General features: G+C 33.8%; 1 protein-coding gene across 2 annotated transcripts; it reads right to left on the bottom strand.

Annotated features, from left to right (window-relative positions):
• Positions 1-45: 45 nt before the first annotated feature.
• LOC128224174 (lysosomal alpha-mannosidase-like) lies at positions 46-24,823 on the bottom strand. 2 transcript variants are annotated; one of them, XM_052933922.1, is made up of 26 exons: positions 24,709-24,823; positions 23,661-23,763; positions 21,847-22,020; positions 21,273-21,466; positions 20,530-20,638; positions 19,320-19,417; positions 14,565-14,636; positions 13,220-13,336; positions 12,608-12,814; positions 12,333-12,405; positions 11,784-11,823; positions 11,381-11,450; positions 10,969-11,094; positions 10,369-10,485; positions 9,608-9,737; positions 8,979-9,049; positions 7,264-7,482; positions 6,289-6,407; positions 5,628-5,729; positions 5,154-5,241; positions 4,437-4,523; positions 4,120-4,210; positions 3,677-3,822; positions 2,372-2,545; positions 1,736-1,859; positions 46-897 (listed from the first exon to the last, which is right to left on the bottom strand). In XM_052933922.1, the coding sequence occupies exons 1-26, from the start codon at positions 24,793-24,795 to the stop codon at positions 749-751; spliced, it is 3,087 nt and encodes a 1,028-aa protein (XP_052789882.1). In that variant the 5' UTR covers positions 24,796-24,823; the 3' UTR covers positions 46-748. The 2 variants fall into 2 exon arrangements, with proteins under 2 accessions (XP_052789882.1, XP_052789891.1); XM_052933931.1 differs by lacking the exon at positions 19,320-19,417 and adding an exon at positions 15,939-16,036.
• Positions 24,824-26,239: the final 1,416 nt, after the last annotated feature.

The raw sequence follows: 26,239 nt of genomic DNA, 5'->3' as shown, positions 1-26,239 counted from the left end.
TACTTCAAGACAAAATACTAGACGCAGAATACTTGAACAAGAATATATTTTTTAAGGTATTTATTTTAATGCGAGACATATATTTCTTCAAGATTACAAAAACTTGCACAATAAATATCACAGTACATTATGATGTGCAAACATGTATGTCTTGCGATACACAACATGTATGGGGATAATGAAAACCCGCTTTGGGTCTAATTATTACATGGTTATACCCCTTTTCTACTTTCTAAAATTTCGAGCAATTTACATCATTTACCCAAATATGAAAAAACAATCATTTATATATTTATATAATCGTAACATTGAATTATTGCACTGAAACAAAAAAAAAATTATTGTCAATTAATAGACTGTCGATGCAATCCTGGTATAACCATAACAATTGAGTATCTTACTAATATTTATAGCAGCATTTAGACTGCAATATCTGGAATGATTATTATGTCAGAAGCAAACAATATACATGTACACACGAGTCCAACTAGGAACTGATATGAAAGGAAAAATATAAATAATATTTAAATAGGGGAAAAACATTTTAATACCAAGAACACAAGCATATCATGCTGATCAAAAATAAATCATAAGGAAAAGGCACATTTTTCAACAATTATTTTAAGCATGTTTTTAATAAAAGGTGGAATTTTCATTATGACAGAAAATAAGCCTTAAACATCACACTTCAACACGCTTATCATTCCTTCTTTACATGACATTGTAGAAAGGCAAGTCAAATTTCACATTACGAGAACACAGTAAATCTGTCAACTTTCTGGCGGGGTGGTCCGTCTTTAAGGTTAACCTGGAATGTCCGTATCTCCATCGGGTTGAGAGTAATATCCAGTGGTCCCTCAAGTTTCTGTCGGTTTTCTACTTTGTACACGTTCTTGTCTAAAAATGAATAAAAACGGAATATGTTATGAAATTGTGGCAAGCATTCTCGTGGAGAGATTTACTCCCAACATTTTTCATATCAGCGCCACAAAAAATTTGATAACATGCAGGTCAGAAAACTAAACATAAATACAGAAATTAACTCTCGGTATAATTAATCACAAAATAAACAGAAATAATTTTTCCACAGGACCCTTAAAATTCGATAAAAAAAATTTTCCTTTGGGTAATGATGACAAACTGAATTAAGACACAATATACTTTATTAGGAATCCTGTTTATTCCTTGTTTCCCTTCAGAATGCGACATGCGATACATAAAATGAAAGTTTACTGTTATTTTAACTTGCTAAAACATCTTCCTTATACAGATGTGATTGCATGATAATAATATTTTTTTCGAGACAGCGCTTATATTTCAATTGGGATTTCACTTCAAATATTTTGTGCTGGTTTTTTAAGGGCTTGACACCAGATAGTTCCAATGGCGGCAAATACATTATTCCACAAAACATGCCTAGAATTGTCAATAAAAGCTAGTATGAGGCCGATAAAACATAATTTTACATGATTAAAAGAATATTTTGTCTCTGTCTCAGTCGAGTTTACCTGTTTAAAAATAGCACATAATGGTATAAATTTTATGAAAGTTTTTAGTCAATTTTCTTTTTTTCTTGCAATTGTATCATCTGGTGTCTAGTCCCTTTAAGTCATGCGTTAGTAAGTTTGTTCAGGATGCTTGCTTGAAAAACTGGAAAAGCCACAAAGATTAAGTTCTGCGCCACAACCATTATGCTTTCTTACTAACATACAAAGTACTTCCTTGTTAAACCCACCTTTATCAGTAATGAGTTCACCATCCATGGTGTTCCACTTGAATCTCTGCATGCTGGCCTTGGCAAGATTGGCACCCAGAGTCAACTCTTCAATACTGTCGATCGTAAATGTGGCAAAAAGGTCCTGCAATTGTAGTAGAGAAGTATTTTATTTGCTTTAGTAATGAGTGGATTATCTGTCCTAATGGCATGCACAGAAGATAAATAAATCCAATACAGTGTGTGTATTGTTATCTATTGTCGTCATGATGTTAAGTAATATGAATTTAACGCCACTCATCTTCCATGGAAGTTGGAAGATGGATTTTTTCACATGCATTTATTATTTCCAATGTTAATGGACTGGTTTGTTAAATTCTGCAAAAGATCATCTATTATTCTAGAGATGTTTGGTTTTAAAGTGCCCAGTGATAGTTGTTTTAGACATTTCATTTTGAGGGAAACAATGATGGATGACAATCACACTCGTGGCCCATAGATGTACCAGTACATTCATTGCACAATTGAGGTAAATAGAAATCCTATTTTCCCTGCATATAACAACCTGTAGGCTGACTGTAACTGATAAGGATGTACCGGTACATTCATTCAACAATTGAGGTCAATATATATCATAATTTCCCTGCATATACCAACCTGTAGGCTGACTGTGACCGGTAAAGAGAGTTTTGCATCTTCTGCCATCTCGTAGAAGTGCTCGAGCCGTATCAGATAGGGCTGGGTAGCGGACGGGGTCAGCGTGGGGCCGCCCCACTGCTCCAGAGTCAACAGGTGCACATTGGCAGGTAGCTCCCGCTTCAGGCCAGACCACTGGAAATACATGTACATAGAGCATACATGATTGGTTCTTAGATTTGGTGAGTGAGAGGGACTATATTTACAAGCTATATAACCTTGATAGAAATGACAGATGGCTGACACTTCCAAGTCAAACCACAGTCCAAGAGTTGTATTCATTAAACACCTTTAGTCATTTCCTTACTTAATTCATTTTCTTAAGTTGAGTATCTCTCTAAAAATTTGAGATAATGGCTCAATAATTTCAAAATTCCTTTATTGTCATTGCCTTTATTGAAAAAACATTTATGGTTTTCTTTAAGTTTGATTTTGAAATTTTTAAGAAATGACTGTTTTATGAATTTCGGCACTGTTTCTTGTGTATATTTAGTAATCACATACTGGCAACATGGGCTATCACTAGTACTGATTAATGCTCCTGTACAATGATTCAACATCAAACCTCAAGCATATGGCTGAAGCATACCTCATACCTTCACACAGTGATTTTTATTTCTTTGACACACTATTTCATCATATACCACAATATTATATAACATTTTTGACATGTGAAATAAACAAATCAATACCATGAAACATAACTACTTTTGTGTAGTGGCTTCATTTCAAACTTATTTTCCAAATGATATTGGCGATGATACATGTACCATCAAGTCAAGTATTTTGCATTGCTCTCCTCATACGTATTAATGCTGCATTCTCATAGATTGAACATCTTGTCCACTTTTTTTATTTTTTGTCTTGGAAGGAGCAATTTATTGAGTAAATATCTGCAAACCAGGGATAAAAGGCTGCTCACAAAAGATCAGATCGCAGATTTCGAATTTCTGTTCTAAAATTGATGTTTTATACATTTTTTTAAACCGTAAGTAAAAGAAACTAGTAACGGTTAAAGCCATAAAACATTTGGAACAGAAATATGAAAATCTGATCTTTTGTTAGCAGTCTTTCATCACTGGTTTGCAGACATTTACGCAAAAATTAGCTAATTCAAAACAAAAAATAAAAAAGTTAAAAAAATGGTAAATCTGTGAGAGTGCAGCATTAATAAGAAACATTCTATTGCTATTTAATCCATATTAGGTTGTTTTCCACAAAATATGACCATGACATGCCTAAGAAACTCTTGGTATTCTAATCTACCTGAGTATTGTATGTCGCTGAGTATTCCTGGTATTTCATGTTTGTCTCGGAGAAAGCTGGAATGGGTGCCATGTATTTTTTCAGGCCGAAGTCTCGATGGAATTTGGCTGTGTCCAATGTCTGACCAAGATGAAGATACATCTTGCCTGTAATAAAAATGCATTTAAAAAGATATAAACAAGGAAAATGTTTTATGAAAAATAGCAGAAAAACAGTTGTGTGGGCGATTATCATTAATTTTTAGGTTACTGTTTTGGTTAAAGTGCTGATATAAACTTTCATCACATCAAAACATCAATAAGTTATTGATTAAAATGTAAAGGATTAATACATTATGATTACAGGCATATCATACACAGGTTCCATGACTTCTGAAAATTTCCCGGCTTATCGTTTATAAGTTCTTTATCTAAAAAATCACTAATACATGACAATCTTATTACCTCTGATGATAAGTCCCTGTTGGTCAGCGCCGGTTTCATTCATGGGTTCACCAACCCCCTTACAATCATCATACAAAAGGCGACGGTGCACCTACATAATACAAATTTAAAACTTGTGTTTGTATTTTATATATCTTCATTGAGTAATACATGTACATATTTGATGAAAGTCAGAAGACATGATTTGCATGATAACAAATAATTTTTATAAATAATTTTCAGCAAAATAGATTAACTTCTCCAGAAAGCAAATAAACATAATATAATTTGGATTGCCTATGATAGATGATGTGTATAAATGCACCATATAAACTGACCATGAGTTCCACCTCTCCATCGTGTATGCTTGCCCCACCCTGGGACCTGTCGGTCATCACGGTGAACTGCATACCAGTGCCCTCATCCTAAAGAAACACATGTGTAGTCATACATTCTTGATTTACACAAACACAAATGTCTTTCAAAATGTAAATCTATACTATTTATGTGCCTCACAGTAAAAAAACAACAGCACATTGTACATAAGCTTGTTTCTTATGACAAACAAGTAACACAAGGGCAATAAAGCAATTATCAATTTCATTTACCTTTAATACATTCTGAGTAATGTCCACTATCTTCCTAATTACAACTGACGTAGTCTGAATAAAATGTTCAAGCTCTGCTGTGCTTTATTTTGTGTCCAGATTGAAAAATGAAAATCTACATCAAGTGCACTTATATCATATATTATGTGTTACTTTACTGGTGTTAATATGTCGTTTTGATTATACTTGGAAAGAGCATAAGCACAGCCATTTTGTTGTTACATTTGAAAGCATAAACGTAGCTGCTTAGATTTGGCATCCCAGCTGATTATTGGATGAATTAATAAATATCAAAACACTTCTAACAATGCGAAAGAAGGGATGTGACTGGCTGACAGAAAAGTCGTCAGGGTACCTTCTCCGCCCTCAGATTTTCATTTGGAGAATATCAGGGATACGATTTTAATGGTATTGCATTTTATCTGACACTGTTCAATTTCTACTTACTCTAAGGAAAATCCGGCTGTTGACAGGGTAATAGTTGCCGGCCACTGGCTCAGTCTGATTCAAATCCCAGGTCTCTCTGTAGTCACGACTTGAATAACAAACAAAAATACATGTTTTTATCAACGATTAATCAAGAATTGAGCAAACTGAATGGAAAATAATTCTTAGTAAAGGCTTAAAACGTAAAACTTAACGTACATTGATCAAGTCCATGCCAATGTTTACAAACAGTTACAAGTCCGAGATTAGACTCAATATTCAAAATGCAACTTCATAACTTTATTTCTAGCATAGCATTGATGATAAAACTGCTATATGTATAACGGCAGAAATATTCACTATATATTTTACCTAGATTATATAAAATATTAAAGTATTTTCTACTCTTTAAAACAATTGCTTTTCTGAGTCTAAATCTAGACTCTGACTTGCGGCTGTTAGTTATCATGGGCTTAGGACTAGCTGTAAACCTACACTCTTCTGAGAATCTCCCTGCCATTGGCATCTGTATAGAAGTATGTATCAGTGTTGAGTCCCGTTTCAAACCTCACAACCACCTCTTTTCCCAACTTGTCTCTGAAATAGTGAAATGCCAACACTTAATAACAATCTTATGATCATGAGCTGATAAGCATTCCGGCTGTCATGAAATAAATAACTGTATAGAAATATATGTCACATATAACCTGAATATTACTTCTTTACCCAATCTGTTCCCTGAACTCATGTTCACATCCAAAGTGTTATTTTCAAAGTTCACCACATTTGTGTAGGTGTGTGTGAAAGTTGTTGTGTGAATATAATTTGCCAAAATGTAGAATGAATTGATGCTTCAAGCTTTAAATTCAACAAAGTATTTCTCTACTGTTCATTTTCCCATCAAACATGGCTCATACAAGAAATTTACAACTCTGAAATAATTATTGAAAAGGAGAGATTTACAGGTCATGTGATAACCCGGAAAGAACAAAAACATGTGGATTCTTAATTATTGATTACGGTTGTATCGTAGTCCGATTAAATTGTCATGGCAGTTTTTTCTATCTTATAACCTCTAATGATAAGTCCCTGTTGGTCAGCGCTGTTTTTTTCGGACAATTAGGGGAATAACAATTATATACAGCATTTTACTCACTGAACTGGGATGGGTCCAACTGTCCACTCAACCTCCACATATGGTTCATCCTTGTACTGCCTGGTCACCTGGGTAGCCCAGGGGCTGAACTCCATGTGTACTTCATCGACTAGGGGACCCTGAAGATAGAATGAAATATTGAGATGTGCATTATACAAATTCTTCCAAAGAAAATGTAAACTTGTTTAATGATAATAAAATGTCTTCATATGTTATATGACAAATATATATAACTTTGCAATACTTTCTAAGAGCTTGTGACAATTTCCAGAATAAAGTTATCTTAAGAACTTGCTATATCACTTTGGGCAGTTTTATTATAATACAAGTGGTTAACTCTGTAAAAATCATGACCTGCCTAATATTTCTACATGACATTCATATAATATACTAGTAACTGAAGTCTGAACATAATTTTGCATAACGCACAAAGTCCTTTATCCCTAAGTGAATAATGACTTTTTTAAGACAAAAGTAAACAACATGATTAAATAACTTCTCTAGAACACTTTCAGAGGTAAAGATTTGAAAATACATATTTTGGAACACGCTTTTGGTAATAGTGTGAAATTATGACCTCTAGGTGATCACAAGATTTTGCACAAGATTTGGGACTTGCACTGCTCAAGTCCTCTACTTATTTAGGTTTTGATCCATCGTCAGTATATTTATATGAAGTAGAAGGAATAATGGTCGGGACAAAGCCTGGACATCGATGAATGGCAGCTCTCTAACAACCACCTGTTCAAACAACTGCAGTTTTACAGTACAGTTGAACCCCGTTGACTCGAACTCCCTGGGACCTGCGAAAATACCTCGAGCCTCGGAAAATTTGAGCCAAGCGGGATTGTTTACCTTCAGTATAAAGAAATCGGCCCTTTAAATCTAGTTCAAGCCAATTAGGAATTCGAGCCAAGCGAGTTCGAGCCAACGGGGTTAGACTGTATAAGTTATTCAGTTAAAATGTCTGCTTACAACAATACTCATTGCCGATGATGGACCAGTCCATTTCTGAGGGCTGGTACCATTTGGCCTGAAGATGTAAGCCCCTGATGGCTGAAACTCCCCTTTGCTACAGTTTCCTGGCATCCCGTAATAGTACACTATGTCGTTGGTGACGTTGATAGATTTCTTAGAGTGTAGATCAGTCAGTTTCTCCCAGTTTCCTTTGCCATCAAACTTAAGTGACATATGCTGTAGGAAAATAGTAATGCTTTATTTGTTAGTTTACAACTAAGTAAGGATATAATATTATAAGTATCTGTCATGGAAGCTTGTGTAAAATTGTTCATCTCAACCCGAGCATGGTGTTTTGCGGAAACGAGGTTTACCGGGTTTCCACAGAACACCCTGCTCGAGGATTGGGATGAACCTATCTAGTATTGATATGTGATCATTTGTATATGTCAGATTTACAGTGATTCAAAATATGTGTACAGTCAATTTTTTTTTAAATAGTTCAGGGGAGAGAGCAGCATTATTTCTTGAATGCAGCGTGAAAACTATTTATTTTTTTGTGTCATTTGAAGTGAGAAATGATTTATTTATTTTTTAACATTGCCACAAGACAAGGTTCCAACGGTGCCTAAGACGACGGCCTCTAAAAAGGGAGGTTATTGCATGATGACAATTAAAAAGTAGTTTCCATTTTTATCTTTGCCCATTGGCAAGATAAGGATTTCCAGCACAGCCACATATATGGATGTACAGTACACTCCACGCGGAACTACCACTTTCCGTTTTCCGCGGCAGATCTTGGATGTCCGCGATAAATAAAAAACCCTCGGAGTGACCGAGGAAAGTGGTAGTTCCGCATGGAGTGTACTGTACCTGTCGTGGGTGGGAGACATAAGCATTTAATAATTCTTAAATTAGAAACGTTATCCAAAGATAGTTCTAGGTTAATAAACAAGAGCACAACAGAGGTTATGTCAGTGTAATGGGCCTTGCTACACATAGGTACATAGTGTCACTGGAAAATTTAATTTGAATACTTTGAATGGTTCTTAAAGGGACTGTGTCACAGATTGGCACCAAAAAAAGAATCTCAGGACAATTATGTAATAGAATGTGTTACGCTTTGATATCATAATTGTTAAAAAAGTACCAAAATGTAAAAAAAAAATTGTGTCGGAGATTAGGTTCAAACCCGCGTCGCCAAAATTGAAATCCAGTCTTTCTCACTGAGCTACAAAAGCTAATTTAATCGGGTGACATAATTAAGCTATACACCTACCACAGTAATATCTCATGATAAAACCGACTAGCCAATCACACATAAGGAATGAATTCTACCTGGTAGACATACCCAGTAATCTTTTTTAATGGAAAAATACGAAATAACTGCTAAACTTAAATAAATTGTAAACTATGTGGTACTTCAGTAAGTAAGTTTTAATGCATTGTACACATCGATGCCAAGTTTATGTCAGTTTTCGACAATTTTCTTTTTTTTCATAGGTGAGACAGCCCCTTTAAAATATGGCCACGCTTAACAGAAGCCGACACCAAGGCTTTCATAGTATCTCAACTTTTTTCTTTGAAAAAAAAGAGCAAAAAAAAATAAAACAATTATACAAAACTCAAAGAGATATCCCTTAGTTTTATGTCACACACCCCATAACTGCTGTTTGATGTGTTAAGAAAATGTTCTATTTTGGAGCGGTATAAGTAATTCACTTCATGCAAACCTTGTTTTTCATCATGAAGGGTTCTCCAACAAAGCCTCTGATGTTTGATGACTTGGTCAACTTCTTCTTACCTGAAAAGAGAAGCCATTATTTGTTGTTGTTGTTTTCCACAAAATGTAATCTTTTGCAATAATAATAGTGTTTAATGTATAAATTCTGACACTTAAAATCTTCTCTGATTAAAAATAAAATTAGGGTAGCCAAAGAAATGGAACATTTTCCCAGGCCCCAATTTCTCGAAACTTCTTAAGCTTAACAGGCTTAAGTAGCTTATTTCAATAAGGCAAAGTACATTCTTATATTGGAATTTGATTAATGAAAAATGGTTTATTATGATAATCATAATGATAAATTCCATCTAAAGTATAAAAACTCATAAAGCCAATATAACGCAAATTATTGAAAGACAAAAATAGTGAGCTTAGCTTTATCCTGTTATAAGGGACAATTTGGGTCTGGTCCTTACATATAAGTAGAATCACTAATCTTGTTGCCTCTCTAAATATACACCAGTTTTTATGTTAAAACCTAGGAATAACGGTATAATTCATAGCAGCTTATTTTATGAACAATCAAGCTTAGACTAATAAGCATCAACAAAACATGATTTCAACCACACCCAGACCTACCCTGTGTCATTTTCACCATGTAAGTACTGAACCCGAGAGCCGGTATCTGTACTTGGAATACCAGCTCGCTGGTCGCTATGTGACCTTTTCGTTCTGGAATCACTGTGGTTCTCTTTGTTAGTGGCACCATCTACAATTAAGAATGATTTTTCAGTATATTACAATAATTTTCAGTATAAAGGAATACAGTTTCAGTATATTCAGTAAAGACGAATAACAAAAGAGTTTTCTGTCACATTTTCAACTAATCAATAATCATTGATAATCAAGATCTTTTTGGACCTACTGAGGTTGTTAATTGATGTTTTACTAGCATTTAGTTCACATTTAACAAAAAGATAAATCAATGTCTGGCCCTATTTAACGTTAATGCATCCCTTTAAGAAATTATGGTAATGTTTCAACTTTATTTCAACTACTGGGATCATATTCATAAATCATCTTAAGTCATTTCCTAACTAACTAAGTCATTTTTTTAAGATAAGTATCTCTCTAATCATATAAGACAATGGCTTACTAGTGTCTGAATTTCTCTAATGCCATTGCCTTTATTGAAAATACATACTTTTCTGTTAAAAACAGTTACACTTATATTTTGCTAAGAATTTTATTTTGAAAATTTAAAGAAATTGACTTAAACTAAAAAATGACTGAAAAGATTTATGAATACCTGTCCTGCTCTTAAAGGAATTACAGTCAAGCCCATTAAAACTAGGCAAAAGTCTACGCCATGAAATCATCAACAATCATAACTTACTGACCTGTGTTTCAACTGTGTTTCCTGAAGGGTCCAATACCGAGTAGGCGGAGCCAATCACAGGAAGGCGGACCCAGTGTTTCACAGTGCGTCCCAGTGGGTTGTATACGATCATCACAAACTGTAATACATAAATAAGGTATCACTGTAACAAAATGAAAAGAGAAAGACTTTATTTACACAAGAGATTTGTATAAACCTTTAAAGTAACTTGAAACTGTCTCGATAGTCCAACAGTGCTGTAACACAGAGTTACAAAAAATAACATTGTGGAAGTCATGCATATAAAACAACATTGATAAGCACTTATTTTTAACTCAACTTTTCCAAGTTTGTATTCTGCCCCTCAAAAACATATCAACCTTAAAAGAAAGCATGAGCCATTTTGTGCCAGGAGAAATAGACACACATCGATATGAAATTAGAGCAATTTTGCTAATTTCCAGCGGCTTGACCAAGACTTTTATCAAACCCTTTTAAAATCCTTGAAAAATTGATAGTTTGTTGTGGCCTACCATAACTCTCTTTTTTAAATGGTTAAGTAAATCAAATACTAGGTTGGTCAGGCTACTGCAAACAAACAACTGTATTAGGATGGTTTTACCTCTTTGTTCTGTTCTGTGAGAGTACAGGCAGAAATATTGAGAAGGTCACAGTACTTCATCTCCATAGCAGCCGGCCCTTCCTTCTCTTTGGGTAACAGCTTCCTCATAGCATCATTCATCACTTTCTGTAATAACAAAAGGAACTATTTAAATATAAATCTTAGTGATTTTCTTTATTTCACTATAATGAAAACTCTTGCATTAGTTTTGTGTAAATAGAGTGTTTATCTAACTTAAATATTTTTCAAAAACAACTTAATACTTTCATTTGATTATTTTATACACAAAAATCATATCGTCTGAGTTACTTAGCAAAAGATTGTTTTTATATATTTTTTGTACTGACTTGTAAAACTAATCATATATTATCAGTATAATGCCTTTTAATATTTGTTTGGAAAAACTGAATACCTGGCATTCATTTCTGCCATTGGCCAGCCTCAAGGCGTAGTCATAGGCAACCTGCTGTTTCTCTGTACCCCTGAAACCAGACACAGAATAACATACATGCCATTGCGTGACAAACCACAAACAATTGGTTTAATGTAGCGCACCACTTGTTTGAAATTTGTGACAGTATTGTATTCTCATTATTTAGTGATTCATTTCGACCAAAATTTAAAATAAAATAAGATATTAATGAACAGATATTTTTCCATTCCTTCAATAATGGCTTCCCTTATTCTTAACTTCAAAATTTTGTTCAAAAGCAAGAAATCACAAAATTTATACAGTAACAACCTACAGTATTATTAAGTTATACATTACAATCGCTAGTTTTGTTGAAATGACACCATCAAATGATTATACTTACGAGACAGCATCATGATGCTGGGCCACGCCCATAGCTTCTTCTGTTAACACAAAATGATTCAAATTCAATATTTGACTATCAACTGTTTGCAATGTGATTGAATATTTCCAAATTTTTATGAAACTCTGCCCATATCACATGTTGCACACTGACTGATTTAAGTCGAAGTATCATAGGACAAAACCGCTAAATTTAACTGCAAGACTGCACTGTAATTTAAATGTGAAACACTTATATGTGTGACAGTCTACAATAGGCATAACTGCAAATGCCGGTGCAGGACAGAATGCTTACAAATTCCCATATGCCTTTATGAGTCTATTCAGCATAAACACACAAACAAAATGAGATCAGTCCTTAAATACCGGTAAAAAAGTTTGATTCATGGAACAGACTCTTGTAGTTTATGCAGCACTTATCAAAAAAACATGTTTTCCTTACCATTGAGTCTAAATATTTTTAAGCTACATTCAAGATCAGCTGACTATTTTCCAAGTGGAATCTACATGCACTAAAAATTGATAAAAAAATATACAATTAAGAACATACTTAGAACCTGGATGTTGATTGTACTGTTATCCGAGTCGGTCAACTTTGCCATGGCATCTAGCTGTCTGCAGGCCTGGGAGAAGACAATCATCCATTACATTAAATAATCTAAATGTTTTCGTTTAAATCACAGACATGATAAGTACCCACAGGCGCTGTGTGGGCACAGGAATGGTTAAATGTTGTGTATTAGTTCACCAGATTTTATGAAAAATTAATTTAATTGAAAAAAAAAATAACATAGCAAAAGTTGCATTTTTTCACTGCCATGTTACCTGTGAAAATGCATTTGTCTCCCTCACATAACCCTTGAGTGCTGCCCTGCTGGTGAAATATCCAGTCCAAAATGTATGTTCTCGGTCAGCGTATGGGAAGAAATCGTCGCTCTTGGTTGGCCATGTTTTATTGGCACGGTTCAGTTGGTACGTGTAGCATGAGGGTGTTGAATAGAGAAGGTTCACTTTGGAGCTGTGTGTTGTTTGCTGAAAATTATTGGATTTGATGACATAAGAGATTGTCTTTTGTTTCATACAGTCAACCCGATGACTCGGACTCACTTTGTCAATTTCCTCATTGGCTCAAACTGGATGTAAAGGACCGATTTCTCTCTACTCAAGGTATGCATTCAGCTTGGCTCAAATTTCCTGAGGCTCATGGTATTTTTGCTGGTCCCTGGGAGTTCGAGCCAACCGGGTTCCACTGTATCTGTTTAATTGTAGTCTATAAAATTGTATGATTTAAACAGAAAATATTGACTTTCAAAAAGAATGTCTGTGTTACACACTGCGGGATTGTATTACTTATTGTTGCTTGCTTGATCGCTATGGACTTTGGACAAGCAGTATCTAATATCAGTATCAAAGTAATAACCAAGAGTGAGAACCTACCCGCATGTTGGTGTATTTGATAAGCTTGTCGAGGTTCTTGTACCAGTGGTGGGCATTCTGGTATTGGAAATCTGAGCCCATGGTCATAACGATATGGTTTGTCTTGTAATGCTTCACCTGCCAATGAAAATGATTTAGTTTTAAAAGTAACTTTTTGTTTATTAACAAATCAATATTAGTAACACAGGGATGGGCATTTTGGTATTTAAAGTCTGCGCCCATGGTCATAACGATATGGTTTGTCTTGTAATGCTTCCCCTGCAAATGAAAAGTATTTAGTTTTAAAAGTAACTTTTTGTTTATTTACAAATCAATATTAGTAACACAGGGATGGGCATTTTGGTATTTAAAGTCTGCGGCCATGGTCATAACGATATGGTTCGTCTTGTAATGCTTCCCCTGCAAATGAAAAGGATTTAGTTTTAAAGCTGCACTCTTACAGATATTTCATTTTTAAAACTTTTTTAGTTTTTGTCTTGGAAAGAGAAAACTTTTGCGTAAATATCTGTAATCCAAAGATAAAATATTGCTGACAAAAGATCAGATTGTAGAATTTCATATTTCCATTCAAAAATGTTTTATGGCTTAAAACCTTACTAACAGTTTAAGAAAAATGGATAAAACATAAATTTTTGAACTTAAAAATATTTTTGTCAACAGTCTTATATAACTGTTTTCCTGCATTTTTGCAAAAATTGGCTCATTCCATGACAAAAATTAAAAAGTTGTCAAAACTTTCAATCTGTGAAAGTGCAGCTTTAAAATCAACTTTTTTGTTTATTACAAATTAATATTAGTAACACAGTTATGGGCATTCTGGTACTGAAGTCAGAACACATTGTCATGACGATATGGTTTTTCTGGTAATGCTTTGCCTGCCAATGAAAATAATGAAGACTAGTTCAAAACGTAAGAACTTTGTTTTCTCATAAATTGCATATACATAACTTTATACCTTTGAAATAAATTTAAATACATCTCATTGAAAAACTTATCTGAACAAGAATTCTGTTGTTTGATACAACTAATGGTATAGCGTACAGCAAATAATAATAGCTCAAAATATTGTTTAAGGCCAGATATTATTTATTTTTAGATCATCATGCTAAATTAACGGGAATTTGAGAAATTTGGGATGGTATGTTGATTTGTTTTGGCATTTTTTTCTGACCAAGTGTCAGTTTTGCTTCCTAGATTACAACCATTACTCACATGGACCGATTTTTTGTTTTGTCGAAAAACAACATCATTTGTGCAGGTTCTTTAGACAGGAGTGGACAAGAATGAGAATCTAATTTGTATTTCTCTAGCCTGAATTTAATCCAGGTATAATCTTCAACAGTACCTGATCATGTACGGCCTCGAGAAAATCATCCACCTTCTGATTCACATTGTAGTCATGGAGACGGTGGTCATCCTAAAAGATAAAAATATATATTTTGCACTTTTACAACTAGTAAATTTATTTTTTACATCATACTGTAAAATCATTGTTACATAAATGCTTTAAGGAATCAGATGTAGAAATAAGCTTGTCATTTCAAAGACCCATCAGCAAATATGTTAAATTTTGATACTTGGTAATGCAACAGTCAATTGAAATTACTGTTATTGTTATTACAGTGATCAGCTAAATAACTAAAAACAAGCATTAGGAAGTGAACAGAGGATTATATATAATAAGCAAGTGTATCGGCCAGCAATAGCGTGATGGCAACTTTAATTTAAATAAGCGCTTAGATCTGCATGCTCCCTTTATATGAAAGTTGAAAAAACCAAGCTAAAAGGCCTGTTTCAATCACTGGCACCAGATTTTCAAACTCAATCATTTTTTTTAAAAATCAAAAAAATCTTATAATTCCTCACTAAAAATTATAATACCGAATATGTGAAAAAATATTGAAAAATATTTATTTTTATTTATTTTGAAAATCCGGTGCCAGTGGTTTCAATAAAGAATTTGGCCGTAATTGAAATTGTCTTCGGGTATTATATTTGAAATTGTAATATTTATTTGAAAGAAACTGAACTTTTGACAGTAATGAAGTTGAATCACAGTTGAGGGAAGGTAAAAACAGACTTGTTGTCAATGGTGATGATTCTGGAGATTTGACATCTTTGAGGTTATGATTAAGATCGTCTATTGAAACGGAGCTAAGAAAGTGATTAGGAAAGTGGAAGACTAAGATAAAATGAGAACCTAAAATGAATTAGTATAAACCAAGATAAGCGAACATGAGTGAAGCAAAGTGACAGAAACCCTGCTGAAGAATAAAACAATCACTCCTAATCTACATAATCTATCAACACTGTGAGTAAGATATTTAACCACAAGGTTTACATTTTAGCCCATGCACTACGAAAATGGCAAAACATTTTCAGCCCCTACTACCTCAGAAAATCATCAGTATTATTTTGACACAATAAAGTAGAAGGCTATTCAAATATATTCAAATGTCATTTCATAATGAAAACATTGAATGTGATGTTAACGACATTTTTTTCATGTTAAAATGTGGGATAAGTAGTCAAGTAGCTCTACAGTATTATAAGTAGACAACTCTGATAACATTGCATTAGACAAAAAGCAAAGGCGAAGCAACACCAAATTTAACTACATTAGACACAACCCGAAAACCTTATTTCTTCCCAAAACAAAACACATAAAAGAACTTTTACAAACAAGCACTCAGCAGTACATAGGCTGCATAAACCTTACCATAAAGGGATCATCTGAACTGTACTGGTTAAAGTCAAACCCACTTGGAGGCTGGTAAAGATTGGGCAATACCCCGGTAAATAAGTCACCCTGTTGTCCTAAAATAGAAGCGTGTGTATTCTAATATATTTTTCCATTTTTCTTTAGCTGTAGCTGTGATCTGCCATTATGGAACCATTTTCTTCAACTGGTCTATGGTTTTTTTGGTGTATATGCTTATTTATACTCACACTCGGGCAAGGCGGAATTGACGAGTGCTCCAATTAGATTGTTAGTCAGTTTAGTTCTTAGGAGCATAGTCTATGCACAGACAGAATGTTACCCTGGTTAGAGCTACCCTGGTTCTTTAGTATGCACTTAAAAGTGTATATCACTGTCACAAGAGACCCCCATTTAACGCTCCTTCCCCGGAAGACGCGTAGTAAGCACAATTGTAAGCAGCATGAAAGCAAAATATTTAGCATCATGAAAGCAAAATATTCAGCAGCATGGAAACAAAATATTCAGCATCATGAAAGCAAAATATTCAGCAGCATGGAAACAAAATATTCAGCAGCATGGTCGCAAAATATTCAGCAGCATGGTCGCAAAATATTCAGCAGCATGGTCGCAAAATATTCAGCAGCATGGAAACAAAATATTCAGCAGCATGGAAACAAAATATTCAGCAGCATGGAAACAAAATATTCAGCAGCATGGAAACAAAATATTCAGCAGCATGGTCGCAAAATATTCAGCAGCATGGTCGCAAAATATTCAGCAGCATGGTCGCAAAATATTCAGCAGCATGATCGCAAAATATTCAGCAGCATGGTCGCAAAATATTCAGCAGCATGAAAACAAAATATTCAGCAGCATGAAAACACAAAATTCAGCAGCATGAAAGCACAATATTCAGCAGCATGAAAGCAAAATATTCAGCTTCATGAAAGCAAAATATTCAGCAGCTTGAAAGCAAAATATTCAGCAGCATAAAAGCACAATATTCAGCAGCATGAAAGCAAAATATTGGTTATAGAGCAGCAAATTATATTTGATCTGCAAATCCCCCCAATAATAAAGGGAAAAAATACCAACTTCTTTCAACAATATTTAAGCCTTTAAGAAGTAATACCTGTAAGCTGGGATTCTACTCTTAACTGTTACTTCATGACTTAGCAGCCTGAGTAAACTACCTAGCAAACAGCTACACAAAATATTCAGCAGCAAACAACCTTAACATTCTACAATCTAAATGCCAATTTTTCAGCATCAATCAAAAAGTGAAATTAATAAGTAATTTAAGCAGCAAATTATCCTCAGTCAGACCCCTAAAATGGTTGAAGCTTTAAAGTTTTCATATTGACCCTACAATTAGTCAGGAAGAATAAGGGTGTACTAACTATAGGACTGGAGTGATCCTGGAAGCCTGATAATCTTAATTTTTCAAATTAATACTGGACCCTACCATAATGGGAGCATTGGTCTTCATCTGGTCAAAGTTAAAGCCTCGAGGGGGACCGTAATGGTTGAATAAGGCCCCTGTAAACAAATCTGACTGCTTTCCTACAATAAATTTAGCAGCATGTAAGCAACATATTCAGCAGCATGTAAGCAACATATTCAGCAGCATGTAAGCAACATATTCAGCAGCATGAAGCAACATATTCAGCAGCATGAAGCAACACATTCAGCAGCATGAAGCAACATATTCAGCAGCCAGCAACTTTTTCTCGACTAGTCACCCAGTGGTTAAAAATTAAAGTCTGAAGTTTAAACACATAGGAACCTTCTTATCAAAGATTGTATCATAGTCATATTTATTTATTTTCCAAAGAAATTATTTGAATGGTCAAATAAAACACAGCTCGTTCAATTTTGTAAATAATTTATTTCCTAACTTCATAACATTTTTTAAATTAATTTCTTGATCTTACAATATTTTTCATTCACTCATTGATAAGATGATCCCATAATATCATTAGTAAGGAAACAGCATGAGCTAGACAATACAAATAGTCAAGATGACCAGACCCCAATTTCTTGAAACTTCTTAAGTCCCTTATAACAGGATTAAGCTAAGCTCATTATTTTTGTTTTTCTATAATTTGCATAAAATATACTTCTAAAAGAGTTTTTATACTTAAGATAGGAGTTATGATTATGATAATCACAACTACCCATTTTTCATTTATAAAAATTCAATTTCAGTGTGTTTTTTGACTTATTGAAATAAGCTACTTAAGCCTGTTAAGCTTTAGAAGTTTCGAGAAATTGGTGTCAGGAGTGTTAAGCAGAGGGTTACACTTGGTGTATAAAATCATTGTGAATGGAAAACGCCAGTTTTGTATGGTTTATTGTCCAAAGTAATCAATTTGTATGGATTTTATCTGTCTATTTTATAACAAAGCTAGCCATTGCCTTTTATTCTAGCTTGATTATGACTAAAGCTGATAGCATATGAAACCATAGTCAAATCAGTGTTCTTGGTATAAACCAGCACTGGTACCCATTATGAAAGGCCATGAGAAAGTCTTGATATGGTCTCAAACCAACAAAAGCAGACGTAACTATCCCTAAACCCCTTCAATGTGGAATGTGGATTTATTGCGTCGGAAAGAGATGGAAAATGAATACTTGGGAAATAACGACCTGTTGATACCAAAACCGATGATTACCATTATTGAGTCATCACTATAGAACTGGTCAAAGTTAAAACCAATCGGTGGTCCAGAACCATTGAATAATGCTCCAGTAAACAGATCAGCATTCATCCCTATAACATAACCATTTAAGATTCTGTTTATAACATAAACAACCTAACTTAGAGAACTGGTCAGCCAGTTATCACCATAAACAGAATAATATTAATAAATATTAAAGTCGGCCATTTGAATCAAATTTTTTATGAGACATCATCATTATAAGGTAATCAATGGAAGAGGCAAGAAAAAAATCCCTTTACTAATGCAGAAATCTTCTTGGGTTGGAACTAAGCTAGGACTCTCTCAAATAAACTTAGGTTTCATTTCAAGCATTTTCCCCAACATGCGAAACAAAAAATAAATGTTTTTGAAAATAAATATCCTGGACCATTCACAATGACTTCAAAACCAAGTGCAAGACTAATGCTTAAGAAATTGCTTGTTTACGGTGGTCCGACCATTCATCGAAAATGCATACACTTGAATTGTTGTTATCATTGAATAATCAAAATGATTATCCTTTTCATCACGCAGTTCTATTAGTGTTAAGTCATAACATAGACTGAAAACAACAAATCTGTTACCTATCAAAAAAGGTTTAGGTCAGGTCAGTGCAAACCAGCAATTTCTTAAACATGGCATTATGTTAGTTGAAGTACAGTAACACATGCTACACATGCAGGGCGGAGTCATTTACCATGATGGGATCATTCGAGGAAAACTGATCCCAATCGAACCCTCCCGGGGGTCCATATCCATTATACAGGGCTCCCGTAAACAGGTCACCTTGGGTCCCTAAATTGTACTTGACATAATTATTAAGTTTGTAACTAAAATCAAACTGGTTAGTTCATTTTTAATTCATTCATTTAAGCTCGGTTAAGGAGATGGTTATAAACTTATATGAATGACGCTCAAGACTATCTCCTAGGTAGAATGCCCAAGCTTGTACCCTGGGTAGAAACCAAGTACTACTGTCTTATTTGAGTCAGAGAGGCTTAATGTTGGGCTTGAACCCACAACCTCTTTAGTTACAGTGTACGCGAAAACATGTCGGACAGTCGGACATTGCCTGTAGATTTTTAAACTGTATCTTCAAAGCACAAAGTACATAATTGTCCAATGTTTTTGTTAGTGCCAAACTGATATCCAAAATTGAAATATCCATCGCATATGAAGCCTCTTGACAACTCGTTTTTACTATAGTCCTGGGTCAACTATAAAGACGTCAGACACATGTCCAGTTTGTCCAAAAATTTTCGCTATACCATGACTCCTATACCACAAGACCACTTACACTCTCAAAGAAATGTTTCAGTTGGTATAATGATCTGCGATTATTTTCATATAAATTATAGCATATAAATTTGGGTCAGGATGATAAATTATTATGAATGAAAGCAAAGGCAAAAAAGTTTTATGTATTTAAAGTTAGTTATTTTATTATAAATAGCCCATCTAATCAGATCTGCACAGTTGCAAAATCTAACAATGATATAAAACCTACTTTTTATTATTATGTTGTATAAGATGAAATATGAGAACTTTCAAATATGAGAACAAAATTACGGCAACAAATTAGAAAAGTAATACAAAAAATAATTTATTAACAAAACCCAATTTGTAATTAAAATAAAAACACGCTTTATACTGTACTAATTTTTTATCAACAAGAAGCTTACCTAAGTTATCAGGTGACCAATGCCACAGCATTTCCATTAGCTTACCTAAGTTATCAGGTGACCCATGCCACAGCATTTCCATTAGCTTACCTAAGTTATCAGGTGACCCATGCCACAGCATTTCCATTAGCTTACCTAAGTTATCAGGTGACCCATGCCACAGCATTTCCATTAGCTTACCTAAGTTATCAGGTGACCCATGCCACAGCATTTCCATTAGCTTACCTAAGTTATCAGGTGACCCATGCCACAGCATTTCCATTGTTGATGTGTTGAGACGATGATCCTTGTCTTGGTAGTCCAGGCGACCAAAAAACAGCCCATCAAATCCAAACTGTGAGGAAAAATAATTGCATATATTTTACTTATTAAGTTCTCATCCACATACATGTTCATACATATAAAACAAAGTGCAAATTGTACACCATGCTAACTTAACTAAAAGCGTTAAATCAGCAGAACTAACATTGTATTAAAAAAAATCTGTTTCATTGTTTTGTTAAATAATATTATCCCGGTATTTTTTGTTTTGTTTATTACTATAACAGACTTGTACAAAATACTTACTATAACAGACTTGTACAAAATACTTACTCTAACAGACTTGCACAAAATACTATTTTGTAGTTGTTCAAACTCAATGATTTTTGGCAATTCAATCTTCTGAATAACAAAATCAGCATTTTGATGGGAATAATGATTTTTTTTGGTGTTTTCTGCTTGGAAAAAATGTAATAACCTTTGTAATATTTTACATTTCTTGCATATAGTTTAAAAGTTAGGAAATTTATGCAATACAATATTTATGTGTCTAATAAATGCTAAAACATGATATATCTTCGCTGTTTAACTTTACATACAAGTTTCATCACGCAATAAGTAACAAGTGCTTTATCATTTCAGTGATATATCTGCCTCATTAATTAAAGAAATTCCTATTCCCTTCCATCCATTGCATATAACCTCACCTGAGCAAACATTGAAGCCTGCTCCCTTGAGTGACCGAATGGGTCAATCTGCCAGCCAATACGAGGCCGTCCACACTCGCCAAAGTTTTGTCGAAGAAACTCAAAGCCCAGGGCATGCTGGTCTATCATGGCATTATAGTGAGTGGAAGCCTCATCATTCATGCACCAACCTCCCAGGATGAACTCAAACTGACCTGGAATGAGTTATTTTGATATGAGTTATTAAGCTATGTAAATAACAAGCAAAAGACAAACTCACATTTGAAAAGGTATTTTGTAAATTTAACCATGGAATAATTCAATTTCAATTTCTGTTTTCTGTATCATTTTCTGATACATTCGTGTATGTAAATGAATGTTTTATTATTTATTATTATATAAAAATCTGATGACAACTTCACAATGAAAGTTGTACGATGTACACATAAAACCGAGACTTTCTTTCTCTCATACAATACAATTTGTCCCATTACTAATATGCCAATGAAAATGATTTGTTGAGTTGTATAATTCATATTGATGATACTAATTCAGTACTCCTTAACCTTATATTGAAAACTAACATTCCATGTACCTGAATTTACAAGCCCCTTCACTACATGTCTCATGCTGTCTGTCTGTTCCCGCCACCAGCGAGCAAAGAACGCAATCTCCACGTAGATGAAGCGCTTGTTTGGGTCGCTGACTAGTGCTGGGATGACAGAATCGAGAACGTACTGGACACCAGCATTTTGGATTTCATTGCGTGCTGTGGACAAAAAAAAATGTTGTATTCATGTTTGAAGAAATCTTTTATTATTATGTTTAGAGATGAGTATCCGGGCACCCTGGACTGGGTATAATTTGGCAGGTACCCAGGAACAATTCTAGAAACTGGAACCTAGCCAATACAGTAATATTTTTTTTATTAAGCTTGTTTAAGTGAATTAAAGAATGTTTCTTCTCCATGGGCTTTGAGATGACGTTCCCACACCTTTGTGACTCGATTCATATGAACAGAGACAGCATTCTTTCAAACTTATCTATGTTTCAGATAAAAGGTTAACTTTGCTTTGCTTTCAAAAAGAAAGAAATCATCAAAAATATTATTTTATGTCACTTCTATTGCGAGAGACTTTACTTTCATGTACAGAGTTCCCAAGTTAATCGAGTACCAGGTAAATGGGTACCAGTCCATAATTCTACCCATCCATGGGTTTATTGTGTCCCTCAAGTAAGAAAAAAACTCAGAACGAAAGTTTTTGTGAATTTCTATAATAAAATATCTGACATAAGAAAAATTCATTTAAATTCAAAATATTTTTCAACATAATATTTGTAAATGATGTTTTACACAAAATTGCATCTGTTGTTTAATAATACAAGCTGTATGATATCTTCAATCTACATGTAGCTCATTATTTATAATGGAACACAGACAATCAACAAATTCACAATTGTCAAATTTAAAACCAGTGCAAAAATATGTACATCAGATGTCAATCTACAAATATCAACATTTTATCAACCCTGGTTTACCAAGGTTATTGCATATATCACAATTCAATATGCATTTATGGAAGCTGATAAACTGTTTGCCGCTATCTTTCTTTATCGCTTATGAATGATAAAGATGTCATAGTACACAACATAAAGATGCAACTGAAGAAATTGATAAAGATATTGTGAGTAAATATTTAGATACAAATAGAATGGTAGTACAGTTGAGTTTTAAATTTGCAATGGTTAAATGAGATGGTGCCACTTTTGAGGAGCAGTTGCACCACATTGAAACAGTCTTACTTGCCTGAACATCAGTTTTACATCAGCTGAATTAGTCTTTACTTCAATTAAAATTAAACAAGCACCAATTTCCTAAACAGTCACTTATAACAGGATCATTGAAGCTATTTCTGCTCAATATTTTACATTGGTAAAAATTATTGATTTTTCTCCTGCACTCTCTATAAGACTGCTGACAAAAAATCACATTGCAGATTTTCATACTGCCGTTTGGAAATTAATGTTTTATGGCAAAAAGCGTTAATAACGCTTTAAGAAAAAGGCATAAAACATCAATTTTTGAACATTTATATGAAAACCTGATGTCTGATATTTTCTCAGCTGTCTTATATCACTTGTTGATTGATATTACGCAAAAATTGGCTCATTCCAAGACAACAAATAAAAAAAGTTGTCAAAATGGTTAATCTGTGACAGTGCAGCTTTAAACAGAAATTATTTTTATATTCATAAATAAACATTGATAAAATTTCATAAAATCATGCAAAGGCAAGTATTTTGGCAAAGAAAAATGTTACTTTTACCAGTTATGATTAAGGTATTTTTATAAATTGGAGCCAGTTCATAATGGTCACAGAACTAAAAGACCTGATGCCTAGATCTTACCCCCATAATAGTACTGGTCGACAGTCTTCAGCCATCCAACATCATCGTGCGTATGAGGAACCAAGTGAACGTTGATCATATCATCCTTTACGGGATTGCAGCTCTGAAATGGTCAAAATATAGTGTCTTATTTTTTGACAACCCAACTAGTGTAGATGAAAAATATATATATAAAAAATGGAAATAAAAAAGGAGTTTTTCTGATATAAAATTGTTTGTAAATCTGATCTGAATTTTTTTGAAAATCAAACTTGTTTTCTAATATCTGAAAAACTACAATTATAGATGCTAACTAAAATGCAAGTTTTTTTTAAAATGGAATTAATATGAACACCATTACATGCACATTAAACAGCGCCTGTTTTACCAGTAAGTTTTAACACAGTCCAGGTCATATTGTACATGCAAAATTATTACAGCCATGATTCATTAGGAACTCCTCAGCCATTTTTATTGAAAACAACCTCGAATGTATGCCGGTACATCAGTTACAAGTAGTTTGTAAATTTTTGAATTATATCATTAATTAAATGTAGTGTTTTAGAGTTGTAATTATTGATGTAAGTTAAAATCGATTGCCAATGAAGTGTAGTAATGCAAACATAATTAAGATTCCCAAGAGTTAAGTCATAAAGTTTAACTGCCAAAAAAAATTACTACGCGAATAAAATTACTACGCGATCTACTTGCAGCGGCCTTAAACATACCACTTTTTGAGTATGTAAACCGTCCAAATACATCGGCGCTCCGAATGAGCCATGATTATCATGGCTAAGCGCCTAACTAGTTGTAACACAAGATCAATAATTTGTTGACCAAGACAATTAAACATTTTAAATTTAATAAAAAAATAAACAGTTGTTGTTTCAAATTAATGTTTTTTTTATTTTCTTTGTAATGTGCATGTAAACGATGATATATAGGTACAGTATTTATTACCCAGGAAACGGAGAGTCGCGAACATATATGACATTTAATAAGCTTCGCAGTATTGAATTAAATCATGAAGCGATCGTACAATCTAAAATATACACATATATCCACTAACATCATATCCACATTTTGCCTCTTTTGATGTAGGAATCGCATGGCATAAACAAAGTAAACAGCAAGTAACAAAGGCAAACATCGACATCTTGTCCGATTATTGCAGACAATATCACATGATCAACATCACATGACACCTAAGGAGCAGCCAATTGTTTTCCAAAGAATTTATTTCTATGCAGTGGTCTCCCCTAACAAAGTCAGACTTGTTTGGTTGCAACTACATGCCTAAGAAGTGCATTATGTAGAGAAGTGGAGCAGCAGCTGTTACTAGTATATATATTGTTGAAGTGTTTTTTGTAGTACTACTGTACATGTCTGGTCGAGTGAGTGGTCGAGGTGTGGCGTCTGCAGACAGCGAAAGTAGCAGTACATGGGTCCTTTGCTAGTTATAATAATAATAATAATAATAATAATAATAATAATAATAATAATAATAATGATAATAATAACCATATAGCTAGAGACATGTTCAAACGTTTTATTCTTCATTACCAACGATAATGTAGGGATTTGTTTAGATTTGTAACAACTAGAATCTAAATAACTATGCATTTAGACTTGTCGAGAAGAATTAACACATATATAGTTGTTAGAGCACCAAGGAGCAACTGTATCCAAATCATTCTGCAAATATTGTTGAATTTCGACCACACTATATCAAGATGCATGCAAATTTGAATATTCAGCAAAGAGGTAAATGCAGAAGAGAGTAGGACCGAGAATGGATCCTTGCGGAACATCACTTTTAAATGTAAATGTCTTACCATCAACTTGTACGCATTGTCTTCGATGAAGTAAATATGAAGTCATAAGCAGAAGGCTTGAATTAGAAAAGGGATAAATTCGCAATTTTTGTAAAAGAATATCGATCAACAAGGTCAAATGCTTAAGGGAGATCTACATTTTTGTTGTACATGTAGTCCATATAAATATAGACGCCTTTGAGTATATATATATATACGATTTTGGGTATTTGCAGATTCATGGCAGATAGCATAAGACATTTTAAAAGATAAGACAATCATTATTGCTGACTATAACTAGTTGTATCATCGTTGAGTTGTTACCGAGTGAGCACCAAAAGCTATATTTCATGAGTGGCGTAGCCACAAGTGTGATGATTTACTTGTTTTGTTCACGAGGTGAACTATATAGCGATCCAACACTGAAACCAACAATTTTTCATTTAATCATATGCCTCAAAAGGATATAAAATGAGAGTTAATCGCAGGTTTTTTTTAAAAAAAACAAGTGCGCCATATTGACTTCGTTGAAATTGCTTCCCAGCCCTGTTCACTCTAACATATGATTTTGAGGTAAACGTGGGCTAAAAAAAGGGAAAAAGTTGAAAATATCAAATTTTCACTTCGTCCACTACCCTCGTAACTGAAGTTAAACATTCGCAGGAAGCGCTCGTGTATAATTTCAATAACTCGGGTTATAAATGCAGTAACATTTTAATTAGCAGTAATACATGTATGTAATGATATACAAGAAAATAATATAAAGCTCGGACAATACGAATATAC

This window comes from Mya arenaria, chromosome 2 (assembly GCF_026914265.1).
Source record: "Mya arenaria isolate MELC-2E11 chromosome 2, ASM2691426v1".
Classification (NCBI taxonomy): Eukaryota; Metazoa; Mollusca; class Bivalvia; order Myida; family Myidae; genus Mya; species Mya arenaria.
This window is presented reverse-complemented; position numbering and strand designations above follow the sequence as displayed.